The 14,949-nt window shown below is 35.7% G+C and overlaps 4 protein-coding genes across 4 annotated transcripts; 2 read left to right on the top strand and 2 right to left on the bottom strand.

Moving 5' to 3' along the window:
- Nucleotides 1–329: 329 nt before the first annotated feature.
- LOC110820466 (uncharacterized) lies at nt 330–1,031 on the bottom strand. The gene has a single exon (XM_022049941.2). It carries the CDS (start codon nt 798–800, stop codon nt 591–593), a length of 210 nt encoding a protein of 69 aa, XP_021905633.1. The 5' UTR covers nt 801–1,031; the 3' UTR covers nt 330–590.
- Nucleotides 1,032–1,168: 137 nt separating this feature from the next.
- On the bottom strand, nt 1,169–1,669 carry LOC148239750 (uncharacterized). The gene has a single exon (XM_088210732.1). It carries the CDS (start codon nt 1,497–1,499, stop codon nt 1,290–1,292), a length of 210 nt encoding a protein of 69 aa, XP_088066858.1. The 5' UTR covers nt 1,500–1,669; the 3' UTR covers nt 1,169–1,289.
- A 2,483-nt stretch (nt 1,670–4,152) lies between these two features.
- On the top strand, nt 4,153–11,289 carry LOC110820421 (CBS domain-containing protein CBSCBSPB5-like). The gene is made up of 15 exons (XM_022049874.2): nt 4,153–4,582; nt 4,850–5,032; nt 6,549–6,717; nt 6,853–6,985; nt 7,088–7,258; nt 7,406–7,484; nt 7,604–7,717; nt 7,871–7,937; nt 8,095–8,200; nt 8,286–8,344; nt 9,449–9,552; nt 9,633–9,766; nt 10,118–10,203; nt 10,336–10,425; nt 10,721–11,289. Exons 2-15 carry the CDS (start codon nt 4,893–4,895, stop codon nt 10,898–10,900), a joined length of 1,632 nt encoding a protein of 543 aa, XP_021905566.1. The 5' UTR covers nt 4,153–4,582; nt 4,850–4,892; the 3' UTR covers nt 10,901–11,289.
- An 872-nt stretch (nt 11,290–12,161) lies between these two features.
- On the top strand, nt 12,162–14,792 carry NPC6 (non-specific phospholipase C6). The gene is made up of 3 exons (XM_022049875.2): nt 12,162–13,467; nt 13,834–14,010; nt 14,355–14,792. Exons 1-3 carry the CDS (start codon nt 12,381–12,383, stop codon nt 14,651–14,653), a joined length of 1,563 nt encoding a protein of 520 aa, XP_021905567.2. The 5' UTR covers nt 12,162–12,380; the 3' UTR covers nt 14,654–14,792.
- Nucleotides 14,793–14,949: the final 157 nt, after the last annotated feature.

Genomic DNA, 14,949 nt, shown 5'->3' on the forward strand with positions numbered 1-14,949 from the left:
TATATACTCTTTTAAGTAAATTAAAACAACATAATACTTTAAACACAATTCTTAAGTCACCCTCCGAACACTCGCGCCCGTTAAAACTTATTAAACTTCTCAGGCCCATTATTTGAAGCCCATTAAACTTCAAACTCATTCTATTTCAGTCTTCTTTCCCGATCAACCGTATTTAACTCACCCCCCTCTGGTTCATTGTTCTTCTTAAATTCATGGTCCGAGTATTTAAACATGTATGAATTTGTATATTATGTTTGCTCATTACATTCAAGGGGGAAAATGACGAAATCCGTCGTTGAAGATAATGTTCGTCTAATCAAATCAAACAATAAGAAAGCAAACACCTAATAATCAAAGTCTTCAATCACGTTACACAATTACATCGCTCCACAAAGCTAGTTAAGACAAAATGAGATACAGATTCAGATCAAGGAGGACAAAGCTAGAAAACGAATCATTAAGTAGAGGGTAACTGAGAGAAGCATCGGAATAACAGATACAAAAACGGATGAATTCTATATGCAAGGTCGAAAAAAAACAAGGGCATCGTAGAATTAATACAACTGGTAAAGAAATGATCGATAATAAAATCAGCCAGTGTAGATGTGCACACCAATGGCGATTAAGAAGATGGTGATGAGGCCGAAGTAGATGATTGCGTGAACAAGAATGGAAGCACCGCTAGTCTGCATGTTCCCGAACTCAACCACTCTGTTCTTGCCAGGAATCTGAAACAACAGTCCTGGGGTCAATAAAACGAAGAGCAACACCGCTATGACCACCGGGCCCCAATCCGCCATTTGTGAACTTATTTGCTCAGAGGAACAGAAGAAGGCGATTTTTTTGGAAGATCAGATTTGTTAGGGTTTGGGAATTGGGGGGGAGGAGTAAAGAAGGAGAAGGAGACGGATGAGACACGAGACAGGCGCATCGAAATGGACGCTTCTCGTGACGGAATCGCATGTGCGGCACGCGTGAGAGTTCTTCGTTCGATTTGCTTCTTTTTGCGGGTTTTGATTTTTAACGGCTGAGATCTTCTCGAGATAAGATAAGTATAGAAGTTTGGATTTGGCACTTGGCTGGCCTTTCTCTTAATATTTTACAACACAATAATTAATATTATAGTATAAAATAAATGAATTACTAAATAAAAAATCATGAATGAAAATTCATAAATAACAAAATAATATTTTATAATTTAAATTTACCATTTCAATAAAAATATTATCTATAATATATAATTCGGTTGGAGAAGCTGGTAGCAGCCGGCTTGGCCTTGTCTGAAGTGATTAGCCGGTATAGATGTGGATGCCGAGAGCCAAAATGAGGACGGTGAAGAGGGTGAAGAAGAGTAGGGTGTGGAGGAGGACGGTCTTGCCGTTAGTCTTGAAGCTTCCAAATTCGACATGGCGGGTGTTTCCCGGGAACTGGAAGAGGAGACCAGGTGAGAGCAGTATGAACAGCAATACTCCCACCAGTATGGGTGCCCAGTCCAACATTATTCACCCAGCATACAAAAACAATATTATATTTACTAGTGCCACCCAATTTTATAAAGTGTTCTGTAGGTTTTATGGTTTGATATTTTGTTGAAGAATAATAATGAAGTGAAATTCTTACGCAAAGGCTTCCTCCTCCTCCACTCTTTCTCTTCTTCTAAGAAAGGGATCCAACCTCACTTTCTTATTAATAATTTTTGCTAATTTTATATTACTTCCAAGTAAAATTGCATATACGTATCGTTAATATATATATATATATATACACACTTATTATTTAATTAATAAAATATATAAATTTTATTATAATCTTCTTCTTTTTTTTTTTTTTCATTTACTTAGTACTTAAACTGAACTTTTAATCATCATTTATGGAAGGGAAGACTAACTTGGTGGCCCAATGGATCATACCCAATTGTAGATACATATATTATATTTTAATAATTTCATTAAATTCTTCTTCCCTAAAATTATTATTTTTAAATATTATTCAAACATTATAGAATCTAATTATTTGCAATGACAAATAATTGTAAGCAAACATGATAATTTTTATATATTCTTCACTATGGCACAAGATCACCCATAACAAATTCGTTAGTGTTGATCTTAAACCACCCAAAATAAGGAGCACTCTAACCCAACCAAGGAGAGCTGTAGGGTGCAAAGAACTAATGACTGACTGTGCAATACGATAATTTGTTTGATGTTCCAGAGCCATGGGAATGATTTTACTGCTCACAGTAGGCTTCATATTCTTATCCCATTACCTCATTCCTTATCTTCTAGATAAGCTATATAGTAATAAGAAAGATCACCTTTTAGCTAACAATCTCGTGGGTGCTGATATTTGTCTTTACATTTTGAATAAGCTACGTGTGTCAAATGGAAGAAAAAAGAAAATGTTAGGATACTTATAATTGATAAAATCACTTCATACATGTTTTGCCAAAGGATAGTTGGAGAGGTATGAATAATGTTTTTTTCTTGTTAGTAAGGCATCAAGGGCATCTTTTATTCTATGATGTGCATATGCGTTCTCTCCATATTTGTAAGCAACTGATTAAATGTCATAACTCACATGAAATGACAAATTATTTAAAGGATAGAGAGTTTTCAGAATGCTTCCCTTTTAGTATTTGGCTTATGATCCGCGTTGGGGGGGTGGGGAGCATATGAACTTATATACTGACTTAATAGAGAAATTTTTGTCACTAGAATATGCCTGAAAATGTTTATTCGAGATAGACCTAATATTATTGGACAATCTGAAAGTAGATCATAATAGAGAGGAGACTGACAAAAATTTATCACTTCTACACATTAAGATAAGTATACTCTGTTGTTGTTCAATCTAAATGATCTTATAAAATAAAGACATGAAGGAGATGAATCAATGAGCGATCCCCAATCCAATAGTCCATCCAAAACCTAGTAATCTTTCATTACCAATATTTGATATCGATTTTAATGATATAGATATACATAAGGGGGGTGTTTATAGGTAATAGAGCCACGATAAAAAGGAATATTCGATATTAGTAATGTTCCTAAATGGAAAGTATATAGCTTCAAGGTCTCGGACCCACAAGCTAGAATGAGGTGTCAACCTAACTTCATAAAGAAGACCTTATTTTGTAGAGAAATGCTCTTAATCTCCAAACGTTCTAATCTCTTTAGATTAGCAAATCTCATTCCAGTTCAACATATTGATCTTGTGATAACCATGTTTGGAACCCCAAATAAAATCCTAAGTATACTTATTAATATGCTTAAAAATATTACGGGCAAGTAAAATTGTATGGTTAGTATATGAGAGAATAGTGAAAAAATTGATTTAACAAGTATAGTTTGACTAACCTATAAAAATTATAAATTTTTTAACCAATCAGTCTTTATTAATATACTCAATCAAACTCTGGTACGTTTGATAGATGATCATAAAATGGGAATGAGGAACCCCAAGTTGTTTGCGAAACAGTATTCATATTACTAAGATCCCAAACAACCTTTCTAGTAACATTAACATTGATAGAAAAGAATAAACTAGACTTGGAGATATTGATTTCATAAATAGAGATGTTATAGAAAGAGTCAAAAGTAATTATATACGCATCAATAAATAAAAGTCGGAAAACTTTAGAACTTATCTATCTGAATTTGGAACAACTTTAAAGATCACTTTAAGTTGCTCAAATTGTAATAAATAATTTTCTAAAAGCAATTGCAACACTTTTTTTGAAAAAAAAAAAAAAAAATTTTAACAAGAGAGACGTAAATGATAAATAAAAATCATTACATATAACAATAAGAGGAAGATGGTATTTATATATTAAGAATTATTTTGACTATAACAAATAGTTTAGAATTAAATTATAAAATGAATAATTTTGGATGAATGCAGTTTTTTTTTTTTTTTTAGTTTACAATAAAATGTTTAAAATAAATGATAAAGGGAGATACATATAATTTTAAGCTTGTGTAATTAAGGGAAAAATATAATATTTTTAAAAAATTAAAAATAAAATTCGTTCCATTTTGTTTTAATATTTTGTTTATTTGATTTTCGTTGAAGAAAAAGAATAATCATATAATAATTCAGACTCACAAGTCAGACCTTCCTTCTTGCCGATAAAAATAAAAAAGAAAAATAGAAGCCTCACAAAATTCCCTGTGAAGTTGGAGCCATTTCAGTTAAACATCGTTGACGTGCTCAAATCGTATTGGTCTCTTCTCCAATCAAACGGAAAATCCACAATCCTCCCACGTTTTAGGGTTTCCTCCGCCCCTTTCTCTCTCTCTCTCTCTCTCTCTCCCTCCCTCCCTCTCTCCCGTCGGTGCATTTGCCCGGAGAATTCATTTCTCCGACAATATTTCACCGACCGCCGCTTCTCTTCGGCGAGTTTCTTTCAAATTCAATCGTATCTGCACGATTTCGAGGCAACCACTCTCTCCTCCTCATCGTCAGCCTGCTGATTTGTCTTGATCTTACTTGGACGATAAAGTTGATTCCGATTGATTTCTTTTAAAGTTTTACGTTGATTGATATATCAACAGGCTTTGTTGGAGGGGAACGATTTTAGGTGAGGACCTTTTCGTTTTATCATATTTTGAATTGCGGGCTATTTGGTACTTCGCTTTTGCAGAAAAGGTGATTTATATGAGAATAGAAATATTCTTTAGGAATTGTTACAATATGGAACTCGGCGTCTCTTTAGAAACCGGATATGTCTGCGTCTCATTTTAAACCGACACACATGCATATACATATATACATATATATATATATGTCTCATTTTCCTCTGGATTATATTGAGTGGTTATGAGAAAAAAGCTACTTTTGTTTGTAGGGATTAAAAGAGGGGTAGGAGCTTGTGTTGGTCGCTAGTGGAAATGACTAGTCAAAGTGGTTCGTCGAGGAGAAGTCTGTCGTTGTCAAATTCCTCATTACAGGGCAAGAAGAAAGCATCTGAAAATGGCGGAGGAGGTCCTGAATCTGCAAGAAAATCATTTGCAGCCTCTCGATCATCTTTGTACGTCTCTTCAACAGCTCTTGAGTTTGTTGGATGGTGATTGTTCTCAATATGCTAAAACATGCTGATATGGATGATGGAAGTCATTTTGATTGCTTTAGCTTCAACTTTATGGAAATTCTTTGGTCTTTAATGGAGTGAATATAATTATATATGGGTTGGTTTGTTATTTGGTAGGTGCTAAGCTGCTGAGTGAATTTCTTTGCCTACTAGGAGTGTTGATAATTAGAGAACTAAAATTCTTTATCTATGTCCATGGAGTTCTTTATTCATGATGCACCAATGGGCGTATGCTGAATTGCTTTCTTTGAGGTACAAGAACAAGAATATTTCAGAAGAGGTACAAGAAGAAGAAAAAGCTTATAATTTTTCAGGATATAGGTTCTGAGTTGGATAGGTGCTAAAGAGAACCTTGGATAGGTAGTGAGAGATTCTCAGAGAGAAATGTGGAAATGGAGTTTATATAGATGATGTAGGAAAATTGTCAATTAGTTCCTATCTCACCCTTGTTCAAACAAAAAGTTTAATTTTGTTACAAGTGACTTGTCCATAAGCAAAAAGTACTGTGGAGACCAATTCAAGCTATTCTGTTGTGAATTTTATGGAATATTTATTTAATTCTTGCAATTTGTTTTTATTGGAGTTCCTTATTGTGGTTTGCCATTGTTACGTAGTAAATTGTTGGCTAAATGCAAGGATGAAAGCTAAAGTATAGAAGTCATGGCCTATTTAGAACCAATTGATCACATTGACTTCATTGATAAAGCTTTTATTTTTCTGGCAGTTCAGAGAAATGAATTTTGATGGTTCTTTGCTATGCATGGATATCATAGATAAAAAGTCATAATGATGTTGAGTTTGTACTGAGAAAGCAGTTCATGACGACATCAGTTCTGGAAGATAGCGAGAGGTGGCATGAAAAAATTTGGATTTTTAATATTTTTTTAGCTGTTCCTTCAAATAGCTTTGCCAGATTGAGACTGGATATTTAAGCTAGCTAAGCCTGGATATTTGTGGCACTACCTAATTTTCTCTTGAAATTTTCAGTTCCTTAGTTATTTTTTCTGGGTTATATTTGTTCAAGAGACAAAATAGATAACAGTATGCTCGTTATAGCATCAGATATGCTATAGCAATAGATATATTTATTCTAAGGAACTGAACATAGATAACAGTAGATATATTTATGCTTTTGAGTAGTCTGGAGAAATCTTGTCCCATTTTGCAAAAGCAGAGACGCAAACACAAGGAAAATTCTGGATTTTAGATCATTTCAATGATAGCTTTTGCTTTTTTAGCAATCTGATGAAACACACTAATATATCCAAATGTTATTGTTCGATGACAATTTCAGACAAGACCTTGAAACTATGTGGAACTGTGGAAGCACTCAGACAAATGAGTGCACAGTTAAATTTCTCCTAGCATATTTTCTGTTATGGTAAATATTTGTTGTAACTTTGATCCATTGGAATTGTAATAAGAGTATGTTTGCTATCACTTGCATCTGGAGCAGAGGACTGACTGGAGAACGCACTGTAAAGAGGTTGCGGCTGTCAAAAGCCCTTACAGTGCCAGAAACTACAACTATTTATGAGGCTTGTCGTCGAATGGTAGCTCGTAGAGTTGATGCCTTGTTGCTAACTGACTCTAATGCTTTACTCTGTGGAATCCTCACGGATAAGGTATGATATCACTTTTCCCAAGTTTTTTAGGTCAGAACAATGTGAACGGTCATACAAATATTTTGTACTGTGATATCTGGGTTCAAGGAATGTCATATGAATATATAATTCATTCTTTCTTGCTTGTGTATAAAGGACATAGCGACTAGAGTCATTGCTCGTGAGATTAATCTTGAGGAAACCCCTGTTTCTAAAGTTATGACTAGGAACCCTGTATTTGTTCTATCTGACACACTTGCTGTGGAAGCCCTTCAAAAAATGGTACAAGGTTGGTAATAATTTGAGAAGCAGATCGACGATCTTTTCTTTTAACTGTATCATGTTGTTTCTTGCTTTGCTACTGAATGTGGCACTTATGTGGTGTTGACAGGGAAATTCAGACATTTGCCAGTTGTAGAGAACGGAGAAGTTATTGCTCTACTAGACATCGCAAAGTGTCTATATGATGCTATAGCTCGTATGGAAAGGGCAGCTGAAAAAGGCAAGGCTATTGCTGCTGCGGTCGAAGGCGTCGAGAAAAATTGGGGAGCATCCATCTCTGGTAGGCAGGGAGTGTCACATCTTTAGTAAATCTCTAAATCTTCCAGCACTTCTTTGAAGTCTACTGTTTTACATTGTCCTGATACTTTGTGGTTTTCCTCAAGTATATAAAATTTTATCTCATGTTATTTTTTGGCTTATTCTTCAGGTTCTAACTCTTTTATTGAGACACTTAGGGAGAGGATGTTTAGGCCTTCTCTATCTACAATTATTCCAGAGAATACAAAGTAGGTAATAGTTTCTATTGAATTTTTACATATTGTTTCAATAGCCATTAGTTTTGTAGTGTTATATTGACAGTGATATTTTGTAAGTTGCCTTTTTTTAATAGAGTGGCATCTTTCAGGGTTTTAACAGTTTCATCAAGTGACACAGTGTTAGAGGCGACAAAGAAGATGCTTGAATTTCACTCCAGCTCTGCTGTTGTAATTGTTGAAGGCAAACCTCGAGGAATTTTAACGTGAGTGTGTTCTGAACAGATGCCTGTCAATATTTAACCCGAAAAGGAATTGAAGCAAAATGTCTTGTTCATTGTTAATTCATCCAAAGTTTGTATTTCAAAACCTTCATTTATTTACCTAAAATCTACATCTTTGTCTTTTGATGTTATTAGGTCAAAGGATATTTTGATGAGGGTAATAGCACAAGGTCTACCTCCTGATTCAACTACCGTGGAGAAGGTATTTTTTTATGATTCAGATGCAAAATGCTCTACTTGGGCCATTCTTTTGACAGATTTTGATGTCAGTTGTACTGAATTTACAATATGAAGAGTATATGTTCTGCCAATTATATATCATTCTTGATATTTGGTGTTATTCTTTTTATTCTTTTTAGGTCATGACTCCTAATCCAGAGTGTGCGACAGTTGATACACCAATTGTTGATGCTTTGCATATTATGCATGACGGGAAGTTTTTACACCTTCCTGTAGTAGATAGAGGTAATACTATTCAAAGAGGGCTGATAAAGATAACTATGATTTATGACTTGACTCAGCTTCTGAAGAGTATGAATATTCGATGCAGATGGAGATGTAGTTGCTGTTGTTGATGTAATCCATATTACTCACGCAGCTGTTGCTACAGTAAGTCAGCTTACTTTTTTCAAACAAATGCAAGTTAATCTCGCTCAGTTGGTGCAAGTTTTATTACTTTGGGATAGGTTTCTTGGTTGATAGGACATGTGCAAACTGGTTATATCAGTGGCTACTCTGGCCCCTTCATCCGCTCCCGCTCCCGCTCCCGCTCCCGCTCCCGCTCCCGCTCCCGCTCCCGCTCCCGCTCCCGCTCCCGCTCCATACTTAGGAGCCCCAACAGAAGGAACACCATTTTCATTCTGTGATGAATAGTTGTCTAACTCATTGTGTGTCTATGTGAATTCTATTCCTGAATTTAAGAGACTGTATTGTTGTTTAAGTGTACCTGGCTATTCTGGAGGCATTGATATTCACTACTTTCATTTTCTTGCTGCTCGTGCTTATTGAAAGCGAAAGCACCGAGTAATACATCAAGAAATGATTAGGGGACAAGATTTTTTCCTCCTCCTTTCTGTTTTTCTCTTACTGAATGGGATTTTTTCTCTCTTTTTCTTTTCTTTTCACCACAGTGGATTTTTTCTGTTGGTTGTCACCAAGAAGCATTTAGGGGACAAGATTTGATTTTTTTAAATCATCATGTTATAAACTCTGCTCCCATTTAGATGTGCTGTTGAATGCTGGAACATACTATTGTCATTGTGTGTTTCTTTTTGTGGTTTGTTTATTCAACCACTGTAATCTATCTACCTGTCTTCTTAGGATTGACTTCGTCCAGTTGACATGCGATTCAACATTTTTAGAAGCATGATGAGTAGGATACTTCTGTTACTGTTTCTTCCGCCTTAGTCTTTGTGCCTGATTTTTTTTCTTGGCTTTTTTTTTTTCTGAAATGCTTAAGTTGCATGTGAGAGACTCTTGTAAGATATTTCAACAGCCATCAGTTCATGACCATCTCTTTTTTCTTTTTATGTTTGATTGCAAGCGTCTGTGAAATTGAAATGTTCATTAGCTATTATTGTAAAGAATACACTTGGCATATTGCAAGGAGATGGATGTTTTCTTTCTTACGAATCATGCAATATTTCTTTTACTCTGGAGTTTGTACCTTCTTGTGAGAATAATATGGTCCACTTGTATATCTCTGCTAATTAGGCAGGGAACAGCGCTGGAGTTAACAATGAGGCAGCAAACACTATGATGCAAAAGTTTTGGGATTCTGCCATGGCCTTATCTCCCAATGATGAAGATGATAGGAGGTTTCATTCTTTCATTCAACTATGATTTTTAATTATAAATTTGGTCATGTTTACTTACCTAAACATAGTAACATTTTCAGTGAAGAAGGTTCCTTGAAATTGGCTTCTGAAGCAGAGACAGCGAAATCTCTTCCCTATCCTTCATCTGGGCTGGGAAACTCCTTTGCTTTCAAAATTCAAGATATGAATGGTCGAATGCATAGATTTGCTTGTGGTAACCTGCTTCTATTTGTCAAATAAGACGTCATTTTGTTTTTTTGGTTTGCATGTAACTCAGAGAGATTTACATCTATAGACTCACTACTTTTTCTCCTTAACATCCTTAGTTTGAATATGTTCCTTACTCATTGTAACACCTGATGCCTCTTTGATTTTTGAGTATTTGTATATTTTATTTTCGATTTTGTGATTCTAAAGTTCTAGTTTAAGGTACAAGTCCTGAGAAAGAATCTGGTGATTTTTGCGATGGGCAAGACTTTCCGCTTACATGATAAATTTTCCAGGTCTAAACCATAGATCAATCCCCTGCGTGCCACCAATTAAAGTTCTTTTCTTTTAAGTGCAGATGCTCACAGTTTAACAGATCTAACAACTTCAATCCTTCAGAGGATGGGGGATGACATTGATCGTGATAAACTGCCTCAAATCCTGGTACATTGAGTAGATTCTGAGAATATATATTTTCTTAATTAGCATAAGATTGAATTCAAACTCCTTTCTAGAAGTTTGATTAATTATCTTTCCTTGTTGGTGATTTGGCTCTAACTGATAATCACCTGTTAGTATGAAGATGAAGACCATGACAAAGTTGTGCTGGCATCAGATAGTGATCTTATTGCTGCTGTGGACCATGCAAGATCAGTTGGCTGGAAGGTAACTAAAGCTGTAGTTATTGTTTATTCTTCCTCCAGAAGTAATTAAAATTATAGTTTGATGGTTATTTTAATGAGTCTTTCCTTGAGTGAAGGAGATTATTGATGTTGGATGCTAGTTTAGAATATGGAGACTCCTGGATATTTTGTTTTATTTTACTCTTTCATTAGCTTTGTCTAGGGCATGTCGATGTCATAATGTTTTCCATGTCTCCAAGCGTGATGAGTAAGATGTGTTTTGTGGGTGGGCGAATTGGAGGTTTGCTAATATTGGAAGGATATGATTGTTGTTGCAGGGGTTGAGATTGCATTTGGATTATTCAGGGGCGCAGGGCCGTAGGAGGGCTTCTCGTACAGAGAGTTTGGATTATGATCATAAAGATGCATGGGCCGCCGCGTACAGTGCGGTTGCAGCCAGTGCTGCCCTAGTAGCTGGACTAGGGGTGTTGGCATACTTGAGAAGAGCCGGTAACTAAATTCCATATGAGCACTTGACTGTTTATAAAATGATTTGGGACTGGTAGGCAGGAGGGAATTTGAAGCCAAAAAACTGGATTTGGTCAGAGGAGGCTACACATATTGTTGTGCTTAAAAGTGCATATTTTGTATACCAAAAAGGGGAATGCCCATGTTTTTGGTGTAATAAACAAAAAGGGAAAAGAAATCTCTTGTTTGGTGATTTTTCTGCCATTTTGTATAAAAAAAAAAACAATCAACCTTCATGCTTGGTTATTGCCGCCCACAATAAAAAGTTTGAAGGTGATGATGAAAGCCAATCACAGGTAGGTACATACGCACTTTATGTATCTATTGATTATTTTTGGATCTGGTTTTATATACAATGAAAAAAACTATTGGTAGATTACATTTTCTTCTTGAATTTCTAGTAAATTAAACCAGGTTCAAATAAATAATAATTTTTAAGTAAAACTATAATTTATAAATTCAAGTAACAAATTATATATGTATATGTATATATAGAGAGAGAGAGAGAGGAAAAGAAAATGTGTAATGTTATGGAAGGTCCAGTTCCACAGGCAACGAAAATCCCGAAGCCTACATTACAATCCTCCAGTTCATTTTCTTTGTCGGTGTTCTTCTCTGGGCCCCACTCCCTGATTTTCGGTTCATTTTTTTTCTTTTTTTTTTTTTTAAAATAAAAAAAATGTGTAATTTGAATATTTAAATTCTTATTTATTTTTGGGGTTATGTAAGAAATTATTGTCTGAATAAAAAAAAAAATCTTATAATACTAAATTGTTTAATTTACTATTTTTTTGAATGTTATTTTTTAATTAAATTATGATTTGCTGTCTTAGATCAGTGTTTCCCAAAAATAAGAAATCTAAACATCCAACACTAGTCAATAATCATAAGTACAAATGAAAAATAGCAACAATTCAGAACCAAATCTACCTTAAAAAACAACATTAAATCTGTTTGATGAGGGTAATAAAAATAATTTTAGATACATATTTACTAGTAGCTCAAAATAAACCAAAGATTGGAAATCTGTAGCATCCGATTTTAACCAAATTAAGCCAACACCTCCCAAAATTTTAATCTTTTATAAGAAATATATACATAACACACTACAATCTAACAGTTATTTATTTTATTTTTTTAAAATGTCAGAACTACAAATCACTTCGGCGATGACCGCACAAATGAAAGTTAGTGGGCGGAATAGGTGGCATGTTTTGACTCGGCTCGGTAAACTTGTCAGTGACATTTTCCGTATTCTCTTTATTCTTCTTTTATTTTCTTTCGCTTTTTCTCCCAAAGCAAACAGCATTATAACCAGAAGTTTCACTTCTCTCTCGTGCGTATATCCAGGTGTTGGAAAAATCTCGTATTGTATAAGATTCCCGACCAACTTTACTCCACACTTATCATTTTTATTTGCTAGATTACAAGAAGAGCTAATATCCCATTTGCCTAGGATCGCTCACAACCATGAGAGCACCTTCATTTTCCTTCATTTTCTTGCTCTTTCTCACTCTATCATGTGTTTGGAAGCCGGCCCACTTGACTTTTGCGGCTCACCAGTGGGAGTCGCCCATCAAGACGGTTGTTGTTTTGGTAATGGAGAATAGATCCTTCGACCACATGCTTGGGTGGATGAAAAAGGCTATCAACCCTTCAATCAATGGAGTCACGGGAGATGAATGCAACCCTTTATCCACTAAGAACTCAACCACACAAACAATTTGCTTCACCGATGATGCCGAGTTTGTGGACCCGGATCCGGGTCATTCCTTTGAAGATGTGGCGCAACAGGTATTTGGGTCTGGTTCTATTCCTTCCATGACTGGTTTTGTAGAACAAGCACTTTCCATGTCTGATAATCTCTCTGACACTGTCATGAAAGGGTTTAAGCCTGGCTCTGTGCCGGTATACGCTTCTCTTGTAAAAGAATTTGCAGTTTTTGATAGATGGTTTTCTTCCATACCCGGCCCGACCCAACCCAATAGGCTATTTGTCTACTCTGCTACTTCCCATGGCTCAACAAGCCATATCAAGAAGCAGCTGGCACAAGGCTACCCACAAAAAACAATCTTTGATTCTCTTCATGAGAATGGTATTAACTTTGGTATTTACTTCCAAAACATACCCACTACTCTGTTCTACAGAAATTTGAGGAAATTGAAGTATATTTTTAAGTTTCATGAGTTTGATTGGAAGTTTAAGAAGGATGCTAGAAATGGGAAGTTGCCTAGCTTGACTGTAATCGAGCCAAGGTATTTTGATCTTAAGGGAATCCCCGCAAACGATGATCATCCATCTCATGATGTTGCCAATGGACAAAAGCTTGTTAAGGAGGTTTATCAGGCACTGAGAGCTAGTCCTCAGTGGAATCAGACCCTTTTAATTATTACTTATGATGAGCATGGCGGATTCTATGATCATGTCAAGACTCCTTATGTCAATGTTCCCAACCCAGATGGAAACACTGGCCCTGCGCCTTACTTCTTCAAGTTTGATAGGCTTGGTGTTCGCGTGCCAACAATTATGGTCTCTCCTTGGATTGAGAAAGGCACCGGTAAGCTTAATCTTTTATCAACATCACACCTTTGTTTGCTTGTGTGTTTGGTTAAACCAGCCTGTCTTAAGTCCTAAAAACTCTGGGATAATATTATATTTCGCTTGTCATTTGCCTGATATCATTTTTCAAACAGACCTCCTTTTGGGATTACGTTGGTTTAGGTAGTTGATTCTCTTGGTATATGTCTTCTTTATAATACTTCATTTATGGATAAAATGTACTATAGACCTTCGAAACGAGGGACTTTTTGGGTAAAGGATATTAGTTTTCAGACTTCAATGAACCAGAAGAAGATCCTTGGTGCATGCTTTTGTGTATTATTCAGCATTTTCTTTTTTTGATTGTCCCTGGTGATTTTTGTAGTGATAACTAGTCCAAAAGGACCTAGACCGAATTCAGAGTTCGAGCACTCCTCAATTCCGGCAACAATAAAGAAAATCTTCAACCTTTCCTCGAATTTCTTGACTCACAGAGATGCATGGGCTGGCACATTTGAGGAGGTTGTTGGGAAGCTGACCTCTCCCAGAACTGATTGTCCAGGTAGTAATCCTTTCCTTGCCTGCAGATCTAATTATTTGTGATATTTGGAGCTCTGGGTCCAATTCACGGCTACTTGAAATTATTAGGAAGAAGTGTTTTGGCTGAAATCAAAGGGAATACGTAGTTTGAGAATGTGATTTGGAAAAATGGGATGAGAGAATCCAAATGTAGGATGTTCCATCATGAAAAGAAAAAACTAAATTCACATTGAAAATATTACCAGAGATCTTCCTAATAATTGAATACATCCAGAATGGTTAGTTGCAGTTCATTCTTTTTTCTCTTTTGGATTAGTGGGTGTTTAGAAAAAAATGTCAGTGTTTTTTCGTTATAATTTGTTACAGAGACGTTGCCAGAGGTGACACCTTTGAGGAGAACAGAAGCAAAAGAAGATAATGGGCTATCTGAGTTTCAGAGCGAGGTTGTTCAATTAGCAGCCGTTCTTAATGGTGACCACTTCCTCAGCAGCTTCCCAGATGAGACGGGGAAGAAGATGACTGTGAGAGAAGCTCATGATTACGTGAGAGGAGCCACTTCGCGTTTTATAAGAGCAAGCAAAGAGGCGATCAAGCTGGGAGCTGATGAATCTGCCATTGTAGATATGAGATCATCACTCACTACAAGATCTTCGATTCACAACTAGTGGACCTGCATTTTTGTGTATTTATGTGGTTTTAAGAATGTATTGAATGTCTGTCATTAAAAATTTTGAAGTAATGTATGCATAAAAACTGAGTGAGAGAGTATTTCCATTCTGCCTTTTGAAGCAGTAATTTCCGAAACTGGCCAAATATTGTAAAGTTCATGGGAGCAACTGAACCAGTAAAACTGCTCTTCAAAGGAGAGCATTGTATACCTAAATAACTTTTTCTTCTTTACATTCCTGCTAAAAATATGGCCTATCATTGATAGTGTCTGTAAAATTTGATAGTTATGAAC

This window comes from Carica papaya, chromosome 9 (assembly GCF_054855325.1).
Source record: "Carica papaya isolate Zhongbai chromosome 9, ASM5485532v1, whole genome shotgun sequence".
Classification (NCBI taxonomy): Eukaryota; Viridiplantae; Streptophyta; class Magnoliopsida; order Brassicales; family Caricaceae; genus Carica; species Carica papaya.

Bases quoted from the DNA above. Each gene is read 5' to 3' on its own strand.
- LOC110820466 (XM_022049941.2), bottom strand. From the start codon at position 800: ATGGCGGATTGGGGCCCGGTGGTCATAGCGGTGTTGCTCTTCGTTTTA.
- LOC148239750 (XM_088210732.1), bottom strand. From the start codon at position 1,499: ATGTTGGACTGGGCACCCATACTGGTGGGAGTATTGCTGTTCATACTG.
- LOC110820421 (XM_022049874.2), top strand. From the start codon at position 4,893: ATGACTAGTCAAAGTGGTTCGTCGAGGAGAAGTCTGTCGTTGTCAAAT. The intron at 6,718-6,852 runs GTATGATATCAC...TTGTGTATAAAG, and splicing joins GTGGAATCCTCACGGATAAG to GACATAGCGACTAGAGTCAT. The intron at 8,345-9,448 runs GTAAGTCAGCTT...TCTGCTAATTAG, and splicing joins CTCACGCAGCTGTTGCTACA to GCAGGGAACAGCGCTGGAGT.
- NPC6 (XM_022049875.2), top strand. From the start codon at position 12,381: ATGAGAGCACCTTCATTTTCCTTCATTTTCTTGCTCTTTCTCACTCTA. The intron at 13,468-13,833 runs GTAAGCTTAATC...TGATTTTTGTAG, and splicing joins TTGGATTGAGAAAGGCACCG to TGATAACTAGTCCAAAAGGA. The intron at 14,011-14,354 runs GTAGTAATCCTT...AATTTGTTACAG, and splicing joins TCCCAGAACTGATTGTCCAG to AGACGTTGCCAGAGGTGACA.